Source organism: Maniola hyperantus, chromosome 7 (genome assembly GCF_902806685.2).
Source record: "Maniola hyperantus chromosome 7, iAphHyp1.2, whole genome shotgun sequence".
In the NCBI taxonomy this organism is placed as follows: domain Eukaryota; kingdom Metazoa; phylum Arthropoda; class Insecta; order Lepidoptera; family Nymphalidae; genus Maniola; species Maniola hyperantus.
The window spans coordinates 11,968,447-11,993,110 of record NC_048542.1 but is presented as its reverse complement, the minus strand read 5'-3'; the positions used below and the strand labels follow the sequence as shown (position 1 = coordinate 11,993,110).

Genomic DNA, 24,664 nt, shown 5'->3' with positions numbered 1-24,664 from the left:
ACCAGTGTTATTTGGCCCATAGTGTTTTATATATAATCTCGGAAGTAAGTTTATTTGCCATCTTATTTCGACAATGCACGGGTCTTTGTTTTTGGGTATTCCAAATCAAGTCGGTCAGTGAACCATTTTATATTTGGGAACTAGTGTTTTCACATTTAATTGTAGGGCAACTAGCGTCTTTTAGCTACATCTGTTACTCTACCACAGTGTACCGGTTGGGAATGTAGATTCAATTGAGAAGAGCCGGTAAGAGACTCAGCAGTTGCTCTTTTCAAATCATAAAGAGTTATAATATGTAACAATACAACTACATCTTGTGGGAAAATGAAGGCTCAGCCGTTTACTTCCATGCAACTTTGTCACTAAGGAAATTATCAATAGCTGTATAATAGCCTCGACTTAATACCTGGTGTTTTTACACATTGTTAAATTTGTGTAATGAAAAATCCAAAAATTCTTTTCGAACCATATTTTACCTACTTCACGGACGACGTCCGTCGTTATTAGCGTTATCAGTTTATAGTGGTTTCTAGTCAGTCGATCCCTTTTAATTTGTCGTGACTTTTCCATGGAGAATATTATAATTTGCAGTTTAAGTAACTACTTATGTTTTTTATTACAGAATCTCGCGAATCTGCTTTCGTCCACGCCCTGTCTGCAGCTGCATTGGCACATACAGTAGCACGAGCTTGCAGTCGAGGCGAACTAAATGAGTGTTCCTGTGATGCTCGTGTGAGAAAACGCACGCCGCGACATTGGCAGTGGGGAGGCTGCTCAGAGGTAAATTATTTACATGAAGCACATGTTTCTTGGAAATCACATCAGTACCCGTAGTACAAGATTTTACGTCTCACCAAACGAAACCAAATTCGAGAGTCGAAATACTTCCGCGTTACAGTAAAATGGACCTAAACAGCTTTGAATTGAAGTCAAATATTCAATGCCACTGATTTTAATTTCGCAATGTTTCCGCTTGGAGCGCTGGCTGTAGAAGTGTAGACAAACTTGAGCTTTAAAACAAGGCATTTAAGATCCAGTTTACTGTAACGCAGAAGTATTTCGACTCTCGAATTTGGTTTCGTTTGGTGAGACGTAAAATCTTGTACTACGGGTACAGATATGAACCGCTAAGGTGTGGAAGGCTCTTCCGGCGTCCGCATTTCCGGCCACGTATAACCTGACGTAAAATCTTGTACTACGGGTACAGGATATTCTTGAGCTAGAGTTTTACTCTAAACTACTCGTATATAAGACATTTCAAAAGATGCTGGCGACTTCGTCCGCGTGTAATATACAAATTTGACTGCATGCCAAATTTCAGCCCGATCCGTCCAATGGTTTGAGCTGTGCGTTGATAGATCAGTCAGGCAATCAGTCAGTCAGCTTTTCCTTTTCTATTAATATAGAAGAAGATAGTCGTCCACGTGGTTTGTTTTAAGCTTTATTTTCCCAAATTTCTATTATGGTTTTTCCATGGGACTAAGATTATTTTCCGGGATGTATGTAGTGTAGTACATACTAAGCTTGCATTGCCACTATTCTACAGAAGTTCTGTAAATATCAGCTCATTGATAAATTCATGAAAACATAACAGACAGATACAGATTTTCGTCAGACGTACCTATTTATATTTTTATAATACAAAACATTTATTACAGGATATAAGATACGGGGAGAAATATAGTCGTGACTTTGTAGACGCTAAAGAGGACAGGGAAACTGATGAAGGTCTAATGAACCTACACAATAACGAAGCTGGTCGTAGAGTAAGTATTGAACAATTTTTAAATAGTAGCAGTAAAGTGTAGGTAAAAACACTGTCATAAAATAGAAATAAAGTATTGAACATTTTAAAATATAGAGAGAATACAAAAACCTGTAAACTCTTCAGAATTGAAATATTTGAATATGTGAATGTACAATTACAATAACGATTTTTTTTCACTAAGTATACTAATTAATATTACCCACTAACTTATTTTAGGATCTTGGCCTTCGACAGAAGAAAGTGTCATCCAAGCCTTTGATGGCAGTTTCTACTATACTGCCACTGCCGTCTTCCAACGGTTTACAGGTTTCTACACAAAATCGTTCATTCAGCGATACCTGGGGTGTCCAACAGAGCGTTTTGTCATTGGATGACCCAGATACTTTTCACAGACGTATCCTGTAACTGTTGCAGGCTGTGCGAGGTCGCATGCAGCGCGTGTGCAAGTGCCACGGCATGTCGGGTTCGTGCTCGGTGCGCGTGTGCTGGCGCCGCCTGCCGCAGCTGCGGCTGGTGGGCGACGTGCTGAGCACGAGGTACGAGGGCGCTTCACACGTTAAGGTGAGTAGGTACTTATATTCATCATCATCAGCGCAAAGTTGCCCGTCTATCGGTATTCTAAAGGATAGGATATACTTCAGAGAGTGTGCCCAGGAACTTTTTGACCTGGTTCCTTTACCTTTCTACTATCACACCGCAAGGCATCCTCGAGGCCTGTACCTGAAACTCCATGGATAAGTACACGCCGACTGACAATGTTGGCAGACACCTCACTAGCTAAACAGACGACCTCGAACGAGTCGCGGGGAGCTGCCAGATCAAGGCTGTCTTCTATCTATTGATGTGGATTTATGTACTAGTTGATGCTTGCTTTTCCGTTTGAGTGGATTTAGGTAGTTTAAAAATCCCATGGGAACGCTGATTTTTCCAGAATAAAAACGTTCTATTTCCATCTCCAGGATGGAAGCTATATTAGTGACTTGTCAAGATTGATTTAGCAATAATTGAGCCGTGAAAATGACACAGACAGAAAGGTACACGGAAATAAGCCCACCACAACTTTTCTTGTGAGTTTTGGTTAAAACTGATCAGACTGACAGATTATTGAAAAGTCAGACAAGTGCAACTTGATTTTGTCTCTAGAATACGGTTTTTTCTTGTATTTCGAATGTTGAAAATCAATTTATGTTGTTTAATCTTTTTAAATTAGGCACTCTTTGTGCCAAGATCACTTGAATATCTACTCGTGTGCCAAGATGCTATTGAAACTTACAGTTCCGAAATTCACTTTTTTTAGGTTGTAGAAAGAAAAAAAGGCAAAAATATAAGAAAATTGCGACCGCTCCATCCAGATATGAAGAAACCGAATAAAACTGATCTAGTCTATTTGGAAGATTCTCCTGACTACTGTGAGCCGAATGATGAGTGAGTTCACACTAAGTATTTGAATTTTGTTTAGTATCTATCTCGGAGAAACGCGTAAGTTATTGCGACTTGTCCAGCGATTTGAGCTCTTTTAGAGTTTTTAGTTTTTACTCGTATCATGATTTCATTGTCAGTTCGCGGTAACAAGGTAATATTGAACGTAACGTAATATTGTGCGCCTCTTACGCATTTCAGAGAGAAACTACTTGTTTACATTTTCTTCAAGAAAAGGAAAAACGGACTTATACCTACGTATGAAATATTCATCATCATCATGATTAACTCATCACCGGCTCGCTACAGAGCACGGATATCTTCTCAGAGTGAGAGGGGTTTGGCCATTGTCTACCACGCTGGCCATGTGCGGATTGGTACTTCCTCAGGATGTTTTCCTTCACTAGCAAGTGATATTTAATTACTTAAAATGCACATAACTCAAAAAGTTTGAGGTGCGTGCCAGGGATCGAACCTTCGAGCTCCGATTAAAAGGCGGACGTCCTAACCCCTAGGCTATCACAGACTAATGAAATATTTTAAATTGTGCATAATACTTTACAGGTTAGGCATCTTGGGCACTCGGGGAAGGACTTGCAACAGGACTTCAGCCGGTTTGGACGGGTGTCGCTTGCTTTGCTGCGGTCGCGGGTACCAAACCAGAGTGAGAGACCACGAAGAGAAATGCAGATGCCGTTTTGTTTGGTGCTGTCGAGTGCATTGCGAAATTTGTCGGTCCAAGCGGGATCACCATGTTTGTAATTGAACAAAGACATTCATTTGTTGATAATTATTTTAAGTTGCTTTTGACAAGGATGATTAATTTTCAGTTTGAAGAAAGAGAAGATCGATTTGATGATGATTTTTAAATGATTTTAGTTCTGAATTAAATAAATCTGACGCCATTAATTGATTACTAAAATGTACCTATAATAAAGAAGATATTTTGTTCATTAAAATAACTCGATTTTTTTTACGACGTTTTTTTATATTTTTTGACACTATCCTAATTGTCTATCTGGAGTAAATTCATTTCTTTATTTAAGTTACTAATGAAAATAAAATAAGTAGATACAGTTTTAAACTTCAAGAACTATATGTACTTAATAATATGAAAACAAGATTTTACTACAAGATTAGCAAGAGTATAGAAATATAAACAATAAATTTTTAAAATAATATCTTCAAAGTTATTTTAATATTTATTGATGCAAATGTTAATGTTATACTCAATGATAATAATATTAATTAATTTTTGAAGTAATAAATAATATGAAATGGTTCAAGTGCGACTTACCAATTGCAAAATACGGACTGATATGTTTAGTTACTTATATTTTTAAATTTATGTGTTTTCTGATTATAAGCTTTAAATTTTTTACAGTATTACCAACTAATTTATTTTATTCTACGTATTTAATGTAAATATTACTCGCAAAGTTGTAAATATAATTTTCGTTGCTACGTTATTTTAGTTATCAGTACAAAACTACAAAAAGAATGACGGTATACTTCCAAATGGTTGGAAAATGTAATATTTTGCCAATGTTTTTTAACAACAAAAATATACAAAGTAATTTCATGATCCTGTTGGTCTAAATTTGGTCCATAACCCATTACTTGATCGACTTTTCATGATAAAACTTGTATCAGGATCAGGACATCATATTTTTGTTAAGAAAATCAAATCTATGTTTTTTAGTGTTTAAGTGTGGACATAAAAATATTTTCGTGGCAATATATTACTTTATTCTGTAGTGAATTGTATCCGCGTCGATTGTAAATAGTCACTATGTACTTATTAGAGTTAAATTATTTTACGTTCTACCTCAGAAACGAAATCTTTTTAACCAGCTTCAATGATTTTAGTTATAAGGGAGGCGTAAGCTCGAATAGTCTTTGAATCATTAATTGTTGATTGTAAATAAACATTATCGTACTAAGTTAGTAATTTATTGAATTAGATTGTGATAGCTTTATAGTTTATATTATATTCTAAGAACTTAACCAGTGGAAGGATTAGGTAGTATTTCGCAATTTCAAAAATTTTCAAGTTCTATAGTTTTGTAGATTTAACCATTGTAAATACTCCATAGTGAATGTAGTTGTTGTAAATCTTTTGTATTGCCTTTATTATAAGGTTTACTTACTTGAGATTCTAATCTAAACACTTGTCTGTGGAGTAACTAAGTTATGATACCTACTGACAAAATCACTAAGTGACCCCCAAGGAACCATTATTGGGGCTAAATGATTGTTTTACTGTAGGTATTTTAAATGTACTGATTATAATTCTTAATAATATGACACTACAAATCAATTCTATATGTCTGACTCCTAAAGTAACAATTAAATTAAATTGACTAAAGGCCCGGTTTCCATCTAAGTGATATAATATTTATCTATATATATATATAAAAGGAGAAGGTGACTGACTGACTGACTGACTGACTGACTGACTGACTGATCTATCAACGCACAGCTCAAACTACTGGACGGATCGGGCTGAAATTTGGCATGCAGATAGCTATTATGACGTAGGCATCCGCTAAGAAAGGATTTTTGAAAATTCAACTCCTAAGGGGGTTAAATATGGGTTTGAAATTTTGTAGTCCACGCGGACGAAGTTGCGAGCATAAGCTAGTATAATATAATATTTGATGATGTGATATTTTTTTCACATATTTCGCACATCTGCTCCGCTTGAGTAGAAACCGGGCCTAAATATGTGCATAATTAAGTCTATTGTTAATTGTTATAATTTTTGAACGAAAACAAGCGCATTTATTCCGCAGATCAATTAATTCGTATTAAGAGTAACTAAAGTCAAATAACTGTCCATTTTGAATTATTAATATTGTAATATTAAATCTTAACTGACTTGACTCTCGAGAAGTCCATACCAAATGTTAATGTTATTTAGATAATAATATATGTGTGCAATCGGCAAGATTAAGTTAAGTCGATCAATTTTTGATGCTGTTTAATACAAAAAGTAAACGATTAAGAAATTACTGAAATATTTCAAAATGATGTTGCGGATTGTGCACATGTCCAATGAGATATTGTCAAGACCTCTAGCTTAATCATTTTTGGATATGGAATAGTTACTATTTGGTGTAAACTACATACAATAAATGTATCATAAACGATTCGTTTTTTTAATCTTTTTCTCTTTGATATTATAAGCATAGGTAGGTACATATTATTGGGTTTTTAAAAAAAAAATTGGAAAAAATGTCCATATTCCACGGATACGTACGAAGCGATTTGCCTCCTCATTTCTAATTCGAACCGCTAAGATTTGGAACACCCTTCCAGCATGTTTTCCCCTCCAATTATAATATGGGTATACTTGAAGGTTCAAGTCAAGAGGTAATAGGCATCTTCTAGGCAAGCGCGCTCCATCTTAGGCTGCACCTTCACCTGCCACCAGGTCTGATTGCAGCTAAGCGCTAGTCTATAAATTAAAAAAGGAACCCTTAAATAGGATCACCCCGAGTTCGTTGTCTGTCTGTCTGACTGTCGTGTCTTCCGTAATTTTCTTGTACGTTGGTATGGAACTCTTCGTATGCAAGTCCGACTTGCACTTGGCCGGCTTTTCCATTCTATTGAATTTCTGTTATTAGTTACTACATTTCACAAACATCAATCAGATTCTTGACAAAATGTAAGTAGGTATGTCCTATCACCTATGACGAGGATCGCGAAAGAATGATTAGGTATTGTTATGTTATTGTTGCGGAGAATAATGACATTGATATTACCAACGCTACTTGAGTTTTTTGTAGTAGGTACCTACCGAAAAGATATCGACTTCAAAACATAATAAGATATAATGATAAGATTGATAATTTTTTTAAAAAGTACTTTTCCACGTTTTTAATGAAAACAGATTTAATCGTGATAATGATATTGTAGAGGTTCTGGGTATGTCTATGTACCTGTTCTTTATCTGAGTACCTACTTAAGTAGCTACCTATTTCATTTTCAGTCCACCTTTTTTTAAATAGAAAATGTTACAATAAAACTTACAGCTAGCCTTATTTAATTACTGTACAAATTATGCTCGCGTGGAATGGTGCCTAGAATATTGGCTGCATTTCCGCGTTGGACGAGGAGGTCCAGATGAGGCTCGTAAATGTCTCGTAATTTGTTTTTAGCACTGCAGCTCCATGGCCCCAGGTTCTTGTCAGGAATGAGTATTTCGTTCTTTATTCAACTAAGTAATAAAAGAGGGTAATGGTATTAAATTATTTATCTATCGTCCCAAAAAATAAAATTTTCTTTTCCGTCAGCCAACTGTTTGCCTAAACTATTTTCAGTATTTCAGTATTTGAGATATTGAAACATAATATCTTTTGATATTAGCTCATATTTTATATCAAAGTCTTTTGTATCAACCTAAAGTCCGAGTGGATTGTTCACCCACGGATAATTTCTAGGACAGCTCCCGCAGACTCGCATGTAGTAAGTTTTCTGAAAAAGTAAGTAATATCGATTGATAAAAAAATATTAATTAACATTTGTGACGAGCTAATTTCGCAGGTACAAGAATTGAATACAATAAAATAGAATATACCTATTTTATTTGTGCTTTTGAATCATCAAATAGTTTAATTTATCACTGGTTCGGAATGGCGTGATAAAGATAGAAAAGAAAGAACATTATATAGTTCTTAGCACTGAGTAGGGAATTGTTTCTGTTATCTATCAATCTATGGGTTTTAATGTACAAATCAGAAATGAGAAGATCCGTCGGATGACTAAAGTAGAACCGACATAGCTCAACGGGTTGCGAAGCTGAAAATATGGCAATGGGCAGGGTACATAAAACATGAAACCGATAGACGTTGGGGTCCCAAGGTGCCAGAATAGCGATCTCGCACCGGAAAGTGCAGCGTTGGAACTTGGAAGACCCTCTCACTAGGTGGACAGACGACATCAAACGAATCGCAGGGAGCCACTGGATTCAGGCGGCCGGTGCAAGACCGCGATGTGACGCAATCCCTACAAGAGACCTATGTCGAGCAGTGGACATGTTATCCGTTGACTATAATAATGATGATGATGGATAATCTGATAAGATATTCAAATTATACCTGATTTTCCGGATTGGAGAGCGGCTGACAAAAGCTACGGGTGCAACCGGATGGTACGGTGCGCCTGCACTCCTTCTTGGTATACTCATTGATTGGAATTGGATTTCGTACCCAATCGATTACTTCTTTCGCGTTCACCTGAAAGCAAAGTTACATAATTTTAACCGGGAGCCGCAGCAGAAATAGGTGATTCCGGTAAGCGGCGCAAGTACGCTTCTCTTATAAAGAGTTACATTTTTGTGCCATTTGCTGTGGAACACTGGGGTCATGGAGTTTTAGTGCTAAAAGCTTTTAAGAGACATTTCACCGCAATTAATAACCTCATCTGACGACTGAAGGGCTGGCTCATTATTTGCGCGTAGGGTGTCCAGCCCGGAAATGCAGCCAGTATTCTTGGCACCATTCCACGCGTGCATAATTTGTAATTTTAGGTTTAGCGTATACCTATTGGCTACTATCGCATGAGTATCTAGTCACTTTAACTTCTTTAAGGCAGACGGAAATGTCAAATGCTTTTGGATGCACCACTGTCAGCAAGCTGCCAATAAACGGCTCGATTGATATTGGTAAAAATCAGTCGTTTAACAAACTTTTAATCATTTTAATTTACAAGAACCTGCTTATACCTGTAACAGTAATTAGTTGTGAGTTATGCCCGTATTACATGAGTAGGTGTAAGTGAGAAAGATGTATTCACTTGTTTTTGAGGTAGTTAAATCCTATCAATTTAATAGATAGGTTTCGTAGCAGGTTGTTTTTCAAGTATATCTACGTAAAACAAATAGTATAAAAACCAACTAACCATAAATACGTCTTGAATGTTGTTGATCGTATCAAGGAACCGCTCCATGGCTCTCCACACGTGCGGTCTAGGTCTGATGAATGCCTCATGAATGTAAAACCCGAATGGCGCCCGATTTCCGAGGTAGTGTCTTTCGAAGTTTTTAATTATGAACTGGTACCATTCCTCTTCAGTATCTGGCCTAGAAGTAAAAAATTGGCTTAAAAATCGGAATTATTGGAACCCTGTCTCCATTGCAATGTTAGCTTAGAGAGGAACTACTTAAATAAAAGTAAAATGTTCTTCGACTAACATTGGAATTCATAGTCAAGATAGGGGCTTCTTTAGAGAACGTTTCAAACGACGTGTGTCATATTCAAACTTCATGCAATGCATTAAGGTTGTGTATTACACATGTCGTCTGAATCGTTCTCTATTGAAGCCCCTATCTTGACTATGAATTCCGGTGTTAGTGGTTTTTCCACCAGTGTAGGACCAGGGGCTGCTTTTCTGTATTTTGCCGCCTACTTTGCCCAGTCTTGAAGCATTCGATTATTGAGTCTAAATCAAAGTAATATCTTACCGTGTCCATAATTCAAGGCGCCTTGAGGGTTGGTAAAAACCCAGTTTTTGTTTAAAATAACATGTTTTTAAAACTGTTTTTTTTTAAATAAAATATACGTTTAGAACCTTGCATTACTTACATGTGGAAACAGGCATCGACCATAGAGCATGGGAAGCCTCCTAAATCTGTCCAAGCTATCATTGGTATGACCCAAGTACCAGGAAAGCTTGCGGTGGGACAAGGATCTACGACACAATCTTGCGTAGATTCGTAGTCTAGGGTATATGGCCATAAGCCAGGGTTGGTGAATCTAGTGGTAGGCCAGGACAAGTCGTATGTTATGCCAGCGCTCTTCATCATTTGAAAAGTATTATTACCACTCATTTGTAGAAATGGACTGCGGACTCCTAGAATAAAGATAGCGTAAGGTAGTGTAAAAGTCTTATGAGGCACCATACAAATCGTATTTTTTTAAAAAATTTTAGTCTGTCTCTGAAACTACATTACTTGTTCGATTTGAATGCAAATTGGCGCAGTTATTAATTCTTCGGGTTTGGTCGATATTGCAACTTAAATGTTTCCAGTTTTTTTAATCGTTTAATTGTGTTTCTTACCAATTACAATCCGGGTGAATCCCTGTGAAAAAGGACCCCGGATGGGTTGGAAACTAGTCGGGCTAACGTCGAATAAATACGAGAGTAAAGCCGGTTTCTCCTACATACATACAATATCTTTGAAACAAGAGTGAATAGGCAGCTTCTAGGTAATCTTAGGCCACATAATCACTTTCCATCAGGTGTGATTGTGGTCAAGCGTTTGCCTATACTGAATTAAAAAAAAATACAAACATAACAAAATAGCTAATGAAAACTGCTAACCGTGTATAGTGCTAGCGGGTATGTTGGCAAACCTAGCTACTTGTTGTTTTTGATCTCCGATTTCACGCATCAGTTGCTCGTATGTAGCGTTTCTCCAGAAGTCTTGAGGCCATCTATGAGAAATGGAGTGTAGAGCTATTTCATAGCCTTGATTGTAAAGCTCATTCACCATAGTATAGTCAGTGTATTCATGTTGCATGTAGAAAGTAACTCCAATTGGACACTGATTATTATTGACACGTTTATATAGCATAGATCGGTAAGTCTGTGTGTTTAGCTCGGTGATAGCATCATCGAAAGTTAGGATGACAAACTGAAATTAAATAGAAATTAACCAAAGTTAGGGCCGACGCATACAGACATAATAGAATAGAGTTGAGTCTTGATAACAGCCTAAACTCAGCTTTATGTATTTTGACATACCATTGCAATTGGTTTACTGAAAACAAAACAAAACAAACGCTTTGACAAAGTATACAAAGCTTAATTTGAGTTGTTATCTAGAAAAAGACGCCGCATCTCGGCTCTACTGGAGGGCGATTGTCTAAAACCTGCATTAATCATTATTACAATCTCAATTGTTCTGATAGGCTGAATTTGTGCGATTCTTGTTGCAACAATGCATTGTGGCCAATAGTGAGCGAGCATTAACCAATCAGAGATGATTGCGATCGTGACATTGTAGCTGTCAAACAACCGCGGTAGGGCCACTGGTGTGCGTTACGCCTTATTTTATATTATTATATTTGAGATAGGTATATATATCGGAAAGTCGCATATTTGGGGCACGTGCTTAAGCACGAGAAGTACGAACTTCTACAACTCATCATGATGGGAAAAGTTGCCTGAAGAAGAGGCCTCGGTTGCAGAAAAAGTCCTGACTGCGTAACATCCGGGAGTGGACGGGAATCGCGAGTACTACAGAACTATTTCGCCTCGCGAAGAACAAAGTAGTAGGTATACACAAAGCTCACTACCAACCTTCGCTAGTCGGAGAAGCACGCAAAGAAGAATATTCGAAATAAACATGAAGCAATAATAGGTTACTCATTGTAAAAATTTAATAATATATATCCTTAGTATAATTAATCACCTTCGATTTCCGACAGGAGTCATTTAGGAATTTGTAACTACTAAGTCTTTGGTCTAGGCTGGTGGGAGGGTACGCCCGTGGCTAGTTATACCTTCCTACCGGCAAAGTCGTGTCGCCAAGCAATCTAGTGTTCCGGTACGATGCCGCGTAGAAACCGATAAGGGGTAGGTGTAATAAAACCCGTTACACCCATTCTAAGTTAGCCCGCTACCATCTTAGACAGCATCATCACTTACCATCAGGCGAGATCGCACAAGGAGTAATGGAATTTAAAAAATATAATTAATTGTATAATAGCATCTAGAAAATCTTAAAACAGCTGTGATAGTCTAGTGGTTAGGACGTCCGCTTTCTAATCGGAGGTCGGGGGTTCGATCCCCGGCACGCACCTCTAACTTTTCGGAGTTATGTGCGTTTTAAGTAATTAAATGTCACTTGCTTGAACGGTGAAGGAATACATCGTGAGGAAACCTGCATACCTGAGAGTTCTCCATAATGTTCTCAAAGGTGTGTGAAGTCTACCAATCCGCACATGGCCAGCGTGGTAGACTATAGCCAAACCCTTCTCACTATGAGAGGAGACCTGTGCTCTTTAGTGAGCCGACGATGGGTTGATCATGATGATGATGATCTAGAAAATAATTTAATATTACCTGAGGTGTATCTCTAGGTTGTAGCCCCCCTGGTATGTCCACTTCTGAGCACCTGCACTCGGGAAGTTGGCATGCTGTTTCATCACAAGGCTCGGCCAAAGGAAGCTCATCCGGTTCGCCATGAGCGAAGGCAAGTATTGCAATTAACAACACTATAGATACCGACTGCATGTTGTCCTATTACTTCTTTTGGCAAATACTAAAAACAAAAAGAAATATCTCATATATAAGTAATTAGATATTCTAATCTATATCGACATCGTGCGATTAAAACGTTAATTGTGTTGTTGTAATTTTCTATCTAATCATGTAATTGCGATTTCAATCAAAAATCCGAGAAAAGTTATTAGTTTCGGGAATGATGAAATTTACAAAACTATTTTAATTGAATGGGCTCGTTTTGCGGTATTAAGAATTAAGTTTCTTATGGATAAGGATAATGATTAATTTAATCCGTAACATCGTGCAAGCAATGTCAAACCAGTAAATAATATTATTATGTTCACTACAACTGCAAGTTAATGACGGACGCCATTTTGATATTGTAATTTAGTAAACATGTTATTTATTCGTAAAAAATATTTTTGTAATGTCATCACAAATTCACAGTTTTAGAATTTTGTGTTCTAAAACATTGCTACCTGCCATTTCATTACATGATTCTAGGTCAAAGGGCCGTTATATAAGTTTTGACTCCCCCGAATTTACAGACACGACAAATAGACAGACATCGCAGTGATCCTTTATGGATTAGTTTTTTCCTTTTGAGGTACGGAACCCTAAAAATCGATGAACATGCATAAGAAAAAAATAAGCACGAATTAAGAACTTCCTTCTTTTTGGGAAGTTGGTTAAAAGGCAAAGATTTCAAATATAAGTACATTATTATCGATATTATTCATTGAAATAAAAAACCTTTATAAGTACCAAAAAATTATCTACCTGATGGTAAGATTGCAAAAGTTATCGATTGATGGATTTTGGGGTATTTAACAGCGAAACAAAAAATTTAATCGATGTGTCACAGTTGCCGACCCCACCTATTCTATACAGGGTGTAACCAGAACGCTGGCAAAAACGAAGACAGGTGATAGTACTGATGATTACTGATATGATACCATAAAAAAACCGCGAAAAAATAAATAAAAAGATCCTATTATTTCGTAAAAGTTTACGATATATTATTGCAAATAAAACATCAGACTGACGCCAGAGGTCAACGAACGTTACGTTAGTAGGTCACTCTGCCGCGTCGTAAGCGGGGCATTGACCCGAGTTTTGCACGATATACATTGTGGATACAAAAATACTAAGTCCTTAGACTAAATCTCTTCAACTACAAAATGAGGCAAATAGTTATTGGTATTAGATTGTGTTTAAGTAGTATAACAATAACCCTAATTTAGAATAGAATAAAATAGAATAGAATTTATTTATTCAAGTAGACTTATTACAAGTTCTTTTGCATTTAACAATTTTTTGCTAGCGTTCTGGTTACAGCCTGTATAAATATAAAAGAAAAGCTGACTGACTGACTGCCTGATCTATCAACGATCGGGCTGAAATTTGGCATGCAGATAGTTATTATGACGTAGACAATAATTATAGACATCCGCTACGAAAGAATTTTTGAAATTTTACCCCAAACCGGGGTAAAATAGGAGTTTGAAATTTGTGTGGTCTACGTAGACGAAGTCGCGGGCTGCGACTGCATCGAGATATTGTATAGCATTTTAACAAGTTCCCAGTACCCACGCCAGTGTGTGGCGCGTGTGTTGTGCGTGTGTTGCGCGTGTGTTGTGCGTGTGTTGCGCGTGTGTTGCGCGTGCATTGCGCATGTGTTGTACGTACGTTGCGCGTGTGTGGCGCGTATGTTGCGCGTGTGTGGCGTGTGCGCTGCGCGTGAGTTGCACGTGTGTTGTGCGTGTGTAGTGCGAGTGTTGCGCGTGTGTGGCGAGTGTGTGGTGTGTGTTGCGTGTGTGTTGCGCGTGTTTGGCACGTGAGTTGCGCATGTAAAGAGCCCGTGTGGTTTATGTGCACTTGCTTGTGCGGCGGTGCCCGCGTGGATTAAGGTTTTTCAATATACATTTTTTGGGATTAAAACTTTGCCTATTATACCAAAGTTAGCATTATTTTTATGAAAATAAGTATAACTTGCCATTTAAACTTACAATTGAAACAACATCAATGAACCGTTAAAAATCAGCGAATTCTTTATAAATTAACTAGCTGATGCCCACGACTCCGTCCGCGTGGAATTAGGTTTTTAAAAATCCCGTGGGAACTCTTGTATTTTCCGAGATAAAAAGTAGCCTATGTCACTCTCCAGGTCTTCATCTATACCCATGCAAAAAATCACGTCAATCCGTTGCACCGTTGCGACGTGAAAGACAAACCAACAAACAAGCATACTTTCGCATTTATAATAGGGGTACTGAAATAAAGGTACTGATTACGAATTAGTCACTAATGGTTGACTTATGGAGCGATATAATTGTATATTGGTCCCAGGGCGCCAAATCTTTAAATACACTCATGCCTAGCTCTAGTTTAACATAATCATTTATCAATCAAAAAAGCAGTAATAACCAGCAGTGGTAAGTTGTGACGTCGCCATCCTAGTCGGGAGATCCGGGCATCGATCCCGGACACACACCTCTAACTTTTCGGAGTTAAGTATGCGCGTTTAAAGTAATTAAATATCACTTGAGTTTACGGTGAAGGAAAATATCGTAAGGAAGCCTGCACACCTGAGAGCTGTTGCCCATAATGTTTTATGAGGTATGTGAAGTATGTCAATACGCACAATTGACCATCGTAAAAGACTGGCTTAACCCTTCTCATTCTGAGAAGAGACCCGTGCTCAGCAGTGAGCCGGCAATGGGTTGATGATGATGATAAAGACCAATGTATTACATTAATTTTTTAATGAAACTGCCCTTGCAAGCTAGCCACATTTCATCTTACCATCACTTCACTTACCATCAGGTGAGATCGCAGTCAAGGGCTTAGGTACGATAAAAGATAATTCATGGAAACAAAAAAACACCTAATAAAGTTTTCAGGCACCTTTTATTTATAACAGTTTAGAATTTATTTAAGTATAATAATAATAAAATTGACGGAAACAAAATTTTTCTTTTCCTGGATAAGTAAAGTAAAGTACCTATACATTTTTAAACTCCAAGGGGGTTGCCAAGCCATGGATATACTCTCGGGCATCTGCTGCACACTTGCATGTAGTAGTTTATCTGTAAAATAGAATGTAATTAATTATTGAAAGATAAAGAATATCACGATTTACAAAACAGGCTTTCCAATGTTCGAAACAAAATTAATCCAGCACCTTTGGACCCCAACGTCTATCGAATTTTCGAACTATGTGCCCTGTCCATTTTTGCAACGTCCCCTGTGCCCTGCCCACTAGTGCAACGGGCGGGGTTTGAACCGTCGACCTTTCGGTTTTCAGTCCACTCCTTTACCTGTTGAGCTATTGAGGCTCTTAACTATTCATTCATTGCCACTTCAGTTCGCAGCCCACTAAGCTATGTCTGTTACTCTGGTTATCCCACGGATCTCCCCATTTTTGTTTTGATCACGTAGAGAAACTCCAAGCGTAGTTCACTCTATGGCACGCTGAGTGACTCTTTCTTACCTACCTGTCACGGTACCCGTATATTATCTTGGTTTGATTTTAAAGACTTAAAATTAAAACTTACTTACCACTTAAAAATTATGTCGAAATAGCTATAATTACAACATACCTCTCCTTCAGGAGCGGGGAGAGGTCCACAGATGCTCAGGGAGCACTGAGTCCTCAAGATGTTTTTACATGGCCGCTGGCGATATACGTTGTTCGGGACCGGATTCTTTACCCAGTCTATTACTTCTTGAGCGTTGACCTGAAATAAATTAATTTATATAAGTTAAGATCAGGTAGCTGTGATAGCCTAGTGGTTAAGACGTCCGCCTTCTAATCGGAGGTCGATCCCGGGCACGCACCTCTAACTTCTCGCAGTTATGTGCGCTGTAATTAATTAAATATCACTTGCTTTAACGATGACGGAAAACATTGTGAGGAAACCTGCATGCCTGAGAGTTCTCCATAATGTTCTCAAAGGTGTGTGAAGTCTACCAATCCGCACATGGGCAGCCTGGTAGACTATGGCCAAAACCCTTCTCATTCTGAGAGGAGACCCGTGAGCGTTAGTGAGACGGCGGCGATGGGTTGATCATGATGATGATATAAGTTTTAATCATAGGCTTCGATCACTAGTGTTAATAATTATATCCGTTTGCGCTTGCATATTATTTGTTTATTTATAAACAAAAATCATAAAACGCAGTCCTCTGTATTTTTTATAACGACGTAGGTTTTCGTATGGGAATTTTTCATTTTCATATGGAACTCATGCCATATAGCAAATTTTCATATGGAATTTTATTTTGGAGCTTTAGTCCAAAGTTTTAATGTCTAAGGAAAATGAATAAAGTATTATAAAAATAAGGTATTTAGGTACTAAAATGAACGCTGTTGTCTTTTAAATGCCAGGTCCTGGGTTGCAGACTGCAGTAGAGGCAATTTGAAACTATAATTTTTAAAATGTTTTTGGACTGGTCTGAGTGTGTTGTTGATCGCTGAGTTATCGAATCACCCCGCAGAACAGTTGAGATTCAAACACTAACCGTAAATTTAATTAACAAAAAAGTAACCTAACAAAGATTTACCATGTAGACGTCATTGATGCTGTTAATCACATTCAAGAAGCGCTCCAATGCAAACCGAAGTCCAGGGTTGACACGGACGAACCACTCGTGGACGTAGATGCCGAAAGGTGCGCGGTTGCCGAGGTAGTGCCTCTCGAAGTTCTGCAGGATGAATTGGTACCAACCGTCTTCGTCAGAACCATGTGGGCTGTAGATAATTTAGATAAGTAAACTATTTTTTAAATTAATAGACTAGCGGTTGGCTGCAATCAGACCTGCTGGCAAGTGATGATGCAGCCTAAGAACAGCGCGCTTGCCAGAAGATGCCTATTCAGGCATCCAATACCTGATAAGGTACCCATAGTATTTGAATGTCATGATATTAAGTAAAACAAACAAACAATTTGGAAGTGAATGGAGGAGGCCTATGTCGGAAGACACTGAGGCGTTAAAACGGCTACCGAAGACGCAATTTGGCATAGATACTTACTTAATAATAATATGTAATTGTTTTAAATTAACAAATTGTAAATTGTGTACCCTCAGAATAATAAAGGCTTAATAAATTAATTAATTTATTTATATTAAGTAAAACATTTGTGACTTTGATGCGCATAAAAAACCAATTTATAGCACGAGATCATTGACATAGTGTTATAGGTTGTTACTTCTTGTTGAAAGGAAGGGAGCAATATCATACGGCACAAGTAAAGGGAAAAATCCGAAAACCATACATATATTTGTAGTTTTCACATCAAAATTTGCGATTAACGGAACCCTCGGTATCGAGTCCGATTCGCACTTAGCCGTATTATACACTGGTATGGAAAACGGATACGCTTTCATATTTTAATGTAGGGAACGGGTAAAATCATTAGTGATACGCTTTCAATTTATATACTTACTGGAAGAAACAATTATCGACCATCGAGCAAGGAAATCCTTGCAAATCAGTCCAGGCGATCATAGGAAGTACCCAAGGACCAGAAATGGATGCAGTGGGGCACGGGGGGACTATGCAGTCCTGAGTTGAGCTAAAGTCGAGAGTATAAGGCCAAAGACCTGGATCTTGGAATTCGATGGTGGGCCAACTAGAATCGTACGTGAGACCAGCACTTGCCATCATTTGGAAAGAAGAGTTTCCAGTCATTTGGAGGAATGGCAAACGAACACCTGAAAAAAGACAAAAGAAAAATATTTCATTAATATATTTTGTAACATAATGTAAAACATAGAGTGTATTCTATGTTTTTTATCCCGGAAAATCAAAGAGTTCCCCCGGAAGTCGCGGGCATAAGCTAGTTCTTAATATTGTTACTCACCATGGATTGTGTTAACGGGAATATTAGCGAAATGAGCTATCTGAGCTCTCTGGTCACCAATCTCTCTCATCATTGTGGTAACGTTAGCTTCCCGCCAGTAATCGTTGTTAGGTTTATGGCTGATGGAGTGGAGAGCGATTTCGTGTCCTTCGTTGTATAGCTCGTTGACCATGGTGTAGTCGGTGTATTCGTGGGTGACGAAGAAGGTGGCTGCAGCAGGGCAGTTGTTGGAGTTGCGCCGGTTGCGCAGGAGTTGACGGTATAACACCATGTTACTAATGTTGACGCCATCGTCGAACGTGAGCAGGACAAACTGAAAGATTCAATTAAGGTGACGCAGGACGCTCGACCGAAATTGGCAGCGCACGTGGGTAACGTGTTTGCTTTTCACTTGACATTGTATGAGAAAGTTGAGAGGCACGATGATTATCACTGAAATCAAACGCGCGAAAAAGGTTTAGGAAAAGTATTTTTGAGAAAAAACTACTGAATTTATGTTTGCAAAGTAAAGTTATTTCAACTAATGAATAAATAAACTACGTCTAATGATAAATTGTTTTACAATTTTCATATCCCTAATCTTATTTATTTACGCCCAAAGTTGTCATAAATTTAGTGTTAAAATAGGAATCTTTTGAGGCTCGTAACTTTTAAATCAATATTTTTTTCAATGTTTTAGATATCATTGAACCTAGATAACGACGAGATAAATCAATATAATTCTTAGTTTTGTGCGTACAATATCGAATATTGTTGTATTTTCCCTCCTACGTTTGTATGGAGAAAGCACCGAACTGAGTCCCCTTAACACTAGGAAATAAATTGAAATTCACCTATGTCAAACAACAGAAATCTCCTGAATTTAGACAGAAATTATTCTATTTATTTATATTTATTTATTTTATGCTCGCGACTTCGCCCGCGTGGCCTACACTTTGACACCCCTATTTAATTTAATTTAAACATATTTGTTGCTTAGTACAATGACAAATTTTATCCCCTTTCTTAGCTGTGAAAGGATTTTTGAAAATTCACGACATAATAGCTATCTGCTTGCAAAATTTCCGTCCAGTAGTTTGCGCTGTGCGTTGATAGATTAGTCAGTCAGTCAGTCAGCTTTTCTTAATATATAAAAGGAAAAGGTGACTGACTGATCTATGAACACACAGCTCAAACTACTGGACGGATCGGGCTGAAATGTGGCATATGTGGCATAGCTATTCTGGCGTAGGCATCCGCTAAAAAACGATTTTTGAAAATTCCACCCCTATAAGGAGGTGAAATAGGGGTTTGAAATTTGTGTAGTCCACGCGGACGAAGTCGTGAGTCGCTAGTCTTTTTATATTTAGAAATTTATCTACAGGTACCTAGCCTAAGCAGGCTATAATCGAAATAAAATTTCCCTTCCTTAAATTTTTATGAGTAGACAGGTAAGTATAAAGGTAATGTTAAAGCCCGCTTCGTCCAGTAGTTTGAGCTGTGCGTTGATAGATCAGTCAGTCAGTCACCTTATCCTTTTATATATTTAGATTTTTAGCAAGGCCATTATTTAATAGTAAATACCTAAAACATTTGATCTAGCAAACCAGTTTTTTCCGCTTAGCCTCGGTGACTCGCCTTAATAGATAGTCTCGGTGACTTGGAGTTAGTCCTTACCTCAAACAATAACGTTTTGTTAAACGAGTCAATGGCGCCGATTCTGTTGTCTTTCTCTAAACTATTACTATTACTATTAGAGTATCTGCATCTTTCTCTTTTTAATATTGCTAAAAAAGGATGGATGAATTTTACATAAAGACTCTAAATTTTAGAAAACGCTACAAATTTAAACAATAGGCTCGTAACTGGCAGCTGAAGTCACGAGGGTTGACAGCTCTGAATCAAATTTAAACCTGTCAATCTGTGTCTGTCCTTTTCATATTACATTAGGTTGTAAGAAGAGGATGTGAATAGGTACTCTAAAATTTAGGTGTGCTCAGAATCAGTAGGTACCAATATTGAAATTCTTGGCATACCTGAGGTACATTGCTGGCTGATAATGCTCCGGGGACGTTTGTAGTCGAACATCTGCAGTGTGGGAGGTTACATAGTGCCTCGTCACAAGGATCTGCACCCGGAATGTCGGCCTGGCTGTAGGCTAGCGCCAGTACGGCCGAAAATAACACGACAAAGGCAAACTTCATGTCCGCCGTATATCACCCCTAACTTTGATTATTCAAACAACGCCAGAAACCACGCGTCGGTATTTATATTTCATTTATCTTTATCTATATTTGGATATAATCTTATAATTGACTAATATTGTATTTTAAGTTCTTATCAATAAGTAGGTACTTAGTTGCTAATGTTTTTATAAATCAACTGGGAACTTCCAGAAATTGCATAGGTATTTTTCATTTCACGTTTGCTCTATATAAGTTTCAATTTTACAGGCAGACAGACAGGCAGACAGTCAGACGGACGGATGGACGGGCGGACAGACAGACAGACAACAACCCCGCCCGTTGCACTATTGTCGTACCTACTCCTAGCATAAGCTTGACGCTTAGTTGGAGAGGAAAGGGGAATATTTAATTGTCTAATTCATTTAACATGGCTAATATTCTTTAAAAAAAAAAACAAACAAAAAAAGTGATCATATCCCTTATATGATCACTTTTTTTTCCTTTTTTCCTTTTGACGGAAATCTGTCTGGCTGCTAAAATTTTCCCAACAGTCATTAATTATTTTTTATACTGGTCTACTTATAACATCAGCTCAGCGAGCTAGCTAGCTATCGTGTTTTGATTTTGAAACTTGAAAGACTTCGAAGGCTGAGCGAGCTTGCGCCACCTGCAGCCAGTTTTCCCGGGGCCATGGCCCCTATTGCCCCTAGGGTAAATACAGCCTTTTATCTATGTTTGTAGTGGATAATAAAGTGTATTGTAATTTGTATGTAATAGTTATCTTTATAGTTACACACATGTATAGAAACTGTTTAAAGTTTGTAAACCGACTTTCCTACTTTAATATGTATAAAATTAATTACAAATCTAGATAAGATTGCGTTCTCTTTCCCAGCAAGTTGTATCACTAACCTACTAATAGTGCATTTTTAGTAGATAAATATAAAAATCTGTCATTCTGTCGAATCGGCTACCTTTGCATTACGGACAGATAAAAGATAAGATTACAATAATTAGATCACTTTGATTTAAATTATAGGAAATCATTAAATGATTCTACCGATATTGCAATCGTGGCAATTATCATTTCTAGATTTGTTATGTATTGCTAATAGAGATCGTAATCGCTATCATCAGAATTCAGAGTACCTATGTTCAGTTCGCAAATAGGTTTTCCTATTCAAAATGCAAACGTGATCATCAGAGGGCCTGTGCGCCGAATGCGCGGGGCGACGGCGGTAATTCGCAAAACAATATCATAATACCTCTATAATATATATTACTGATACATATATTATTACAAAAAAACAGCGACAGGTAAACCCTGTCAACTATATTTTTATTACATAATTATAAACTATACTTTAACTTAATAATAATATATTAGATATTAGATCTTTATAATAATATATTAGTATTAGAGTGTTCCTTACCCATACTATTATTGTATATCATACTGAAGAATATGTTGATTATAATAGGTAGGAACTGACTAATAGAGTAGGTACCTACGTATGAGATTAATATATTTAAAAAAAAGATTTCGACGAATTGAGAGCCTCCTTTTTTTGAAGTCGGTTAAAAACTAATCAGTAATCAGATTATTATTATCTGGTTTAATTAAATTATTATCAAAACTAAGCTATACACGAATGTTTATAATGTTGTGTTAGGTTAGTCATTTTAATTGATGGCTGGAACGGACCACATGACGTTAGATTGTTTTTTTTCAGTGTTCCATACGAGTTTATTAGTGACTAGCGACCCGCCCCGGCTTCGCACGGGTTACTTATTATAATTTATGCCCAAGAATAATGTAGCTTTCTACTTAATGAAATAATTTTCAAAATCGGTTCAGTAGTTCCAGAGCTTACTTCCTAATTTAAACAAACTTACAAACTTTACCGCTTTACAATTATATAATATTAGTACAGATAAACTACCTTCTGAGTTACCTACTTATTAATAAATTATTATAACGCGTACAAACTAAGAAAGGGAAATCGTGTCCGCCATAGTTTGATTCAATATTAGGTAGATATAATATTTTTAATTTATATTTTCATTGAATTTTGTCCTACAAATCCCAATGAAAGTCCTATAAAATCTATTGAAAATAATAATCTATTGAATCATAATGGTCTTATCTTTTTTTTTTATTTGAAATTAGTTTTGGGTTTTGACAAAAAATAAACTATTACATTATTAACTCCCATTTTATTCAACACCATCTACCTAACACTCACAAGAGCGTCTTGTTTGGACCATCAGGTTCTACTTATTTACTGAATCTCATTTTAGTTCTATGAAATAAACATAGATGGCATTAGTGAAACTTGCAGCAGGAGCTCTAATAATATTCCTTCAGTTCAAGAAAATAATTATTATATTAGTGTTATTACCGTCAAACAAAATACGAGCAAACAATTTAATATGATAAGTCTTTCTAGTAGTCAATTTTAAGAAGAATTTAAGAAAAGTTAACTTATTGAAAGCTTGTGTATAAGTATATTAGGTAGGTAGTAAAAACATTGTAGGCTGTACCAGAGATAATAATTATTAACAAGTAATAAATTATCTCTGGCTGTCTGTACTCAGTCAATGTACCTAGAGCAAAATGTTCTTTGAAAATGTTTTGTAATTTCCTTGAATTTCCACAATGTTAGGTATCTAAGTCGCCACTGACAAAAACAGGGTCAGTTCTGTGTTTTGCCCACAGCTACTCGTAATCTCTTTGTACGAGAATAATCCTTTCTTGTGTTCCTTAATAAAAGAAATAAGTAGAAGGTGCTTTTATAAAAGGAAAAAAAATTGAAGAATAATTTGAGATTGTTATACTTAGTATGTTCCCCTATGTCGCTGTTGTAACTTTAAATGTAGGTAAGCACAAAATATAAATTGACAAGGCTGGCTGAGCTGCCTTTATGCTTAACGAAAATACCTACCTTCTTAGAGGTCCTACTGAGTAGGAATTAAGTCATAATAAAGATTAGGTACGTAAGTGATACCTATCCAAGGTACGGAGAGAAAGTAAAAGATTCCGAAAATTCCATTTAGTGCCAAAGACATTTTATTTGTCAGTGCTTCATCTATATTACTTGTAGCTTGCTTGTATGAGTTGTAGCTATTTTCGTATTAGGAACCAGTGACTTCTATGTAGTAAATATACACACTAGACATTCCGAACAAGAATTCGGGTTGTTTTTGCTTACAATGTTACTAATTTTGACAGCTTCATAGACTATGAGTTTTGTTTAAAATTGCCAGCCGTTCCATAAGTACAGTTCAATGTTAAGAACCCTTTTGTTCCATAATATTTTGTTGTCAGTAAGGAATTCAGACGTAAAATGGGACCTAGTAGTAACTATGTTATATGAAAAATCGGTGCTGCATGGATACCTACCTGCTGTACCTAAAGGTCAAAATACAATCAGACCAGAGAGGTCTCACGAACAGTGCACGAACACAAGGATTGCGTATCAAGCAAAAAGGGCATACCTTTTTGTCCCCATGACGCGGGTCGAGCGGGCCATAAGCATCCATTTAATTATTCCCACTTTTTGCTACAAAATAATATTAAATACATACACGCAATGGATTAAAAAAAATCTGTGGATATCTGTGTGTGTCCTTTAAAATATTTAGTTGGATAAAGTTATTAAAACATTCACTGACGTTTCATCTTCGTCATCGTAACCTCAACCTATCGCCAACCCACTACTGAGCACAGGTCTCCTCACCCAAAATGATTTAAATATAGCTGATTAAGTGCGGATTGTAAACATTATGGAGAATTCTCAGCCATGTAGGTTTCCTTACGATGTTTTCCTTCACCGTTAGAGTAGGTTCCGAAAAGTTAGAGGTGCGTGCCTGGAATCAAACCCTAGACACCTGAACAGGAATAGGACGTAGTCTCAATCACTTGGCTATCAGACACCACTTCTTTCTTTTCACTGACGTTTATCTACCTGTTTTTATTATATTTTCGTTTCATCTCATATTCTTCTGTCACGTCTCACTTCCTTTTCTATTCTCTTATCTTCACTCATATCTTTCCCGTACTATTTCTCTTCTCACCTCTATTTTTTTGCTTACATTTTTATCAATGTTCCATTTAACTTTACCTTTCATTATAATAATTATATAACCGAGGGAGTTACTCATAACCCCTTCGTTTATAATGATGAAATTCATTTCATCATTCATTGTAC

General features: G+C 37.0%; 3 protein-coding genes across 4 annotated transcripts in view; 1 reads left to right on the top strand and 2 right to left on the bottom strand.

The window, feature by feature from the left end:
- LOC117983507 (protein Wnt-3a-like) overlaps positions 1 to 6,340 on the top strand; it is a 76,728-nt gene extending 70,388 nt beyond the window's left edge. For both annotated transcript variants that reach the window (XM_034970072.2, XM_069499469.1), the window contains exons 4-8: positions 623 to 780; positions 1,659 to 1,766; positions 2,183 to 2,329; positions 3,066 to 3,193; positions 3,752 to 6,340. In XM_034970072.2, coding sequence (XP_034825963.1) covers positions 623 to 780; positions 1,659 to 1,766; positions 2,183 to 2,329; positions 3,066 to 3,193; positions 3,752 to 3,953 — 743 coding nt within the window. In that variant the 3' untranslated portion in view covers positions 3,954 to 6,340. The remainder of the gene's footprint in view (positions 1 to 622; positions 781 to 1,658; positions 1,767 to 2,182; positions 2,330 to 3,065; positions 3,194 to 3,751) is intronic.
- Positions 6,341 to 7,430: 1,090 nt separating this feature from the next.
- On the bottom strand, positions 7,431 to 12,726 carry LOC117983506 (chitin deacetylase 8-like). Its single transcript, XM_034970071.2, has 6 exons — positions 12,260 to 12,726; positions 10,514 to 10,826; positions 9,775 to 10,042; positions 9,092 to 9,272; positions 8,290 to 8,427; positions 7,431 to 7,666 (listed from the first exon to the last, which is right to left on the bottom strand). The coding sequence occupies exons 1-6, from the start codon at positions 12,428 to 12,430 to the stop codon at positions 7,592 to 7,594; spliced, it is 1,146 nt and encodes a 381-aa protein (XP_034825962.1). The 5' UTR covers positions 12,431 to 12,726; the 3' UTR covers positions 7,431 to 7,591.
- Positions 12,727 to 15,435: 2,709 nt separating this feature from the next.
- LOC117983510 (chitin deacetylase 8-like) lies at positions 15,436 to 20,476 on the bottom strand. Its single transcript, XM_034970074.2, has 6 exons — positions 20,304 to 20,476; positions 18,289 to 18,601; positions 17,872 to 18,139; positions 16,988 to 17,174; positions 16,024 to 16,161; positions 15,436 to 15,510 (listed from the first exon to the last, which is right to left on the bottom strand). Exons 1-6 carry the CDS (start codon positions 20,469 to 20,471, stop codon positions 15,436 to 15,438), a joined length of 1,149 nt encoding a protein of 382 aa, XP_034825965.1. The 5' UTR covers positions 20,472 to 20,476.
- Between the last annotated feature and the right edge of the window lie 4,188 nt (positions 20,477 to 24,664).

What these genes read in the sequence shown, in the direction of transcription:
- LOC117983506 (XM_034970071.2), bottom strand. Translation starts at nt 12,430, where the DNA reads ATGCAGTCGGTATCTATAGTGTTGTTAATTGCAATACTTGCCTTCGCT. An exon ending in GTCGATGCCTGTTTCCACAT is followed by an intron (nt 9,273 to 9,774) that starts GTAAGTAATGCA and finishes TTTTACTTCTAG; the next exon opens with GCCAGATACTGAAGAGGAAT. An exon ending in TCTCCAATCCGGAAAATCAG is followed by an intron (nt 7,667 to 8,289) that starts GTATAATTTGAA and finishes TTACTTTTTCAG; the next exon opens with AAAACTTACTACATGCGAGT.
- LOC117983510 (XM_034970074.2), bottom strand. Translation starts at nt 20,471, where the DNA reads ATGAAGTTTGCCTTTGTCGTGTTATTTTCGGCCGTACTGGCGCTAGCC. An exon ending in CAGCCAGCAATGTACCTCAG is followed by an intron (nt 18,602 to 20,303) that starts GTATGCCAAGAA and finishes TGAATCTTTCAG; the next exon opens with TTTGTCCTGCTCACGTTCGA. An exon ending in TCCCCGCTCCTGAAGGAGAG is followed by an intron (nt 15,511 to 16,023) that starts GTATGTTGTAAT and finishes TCTATTTTACAG; the next exon opens with ATAAACTACTACATGCAAGT.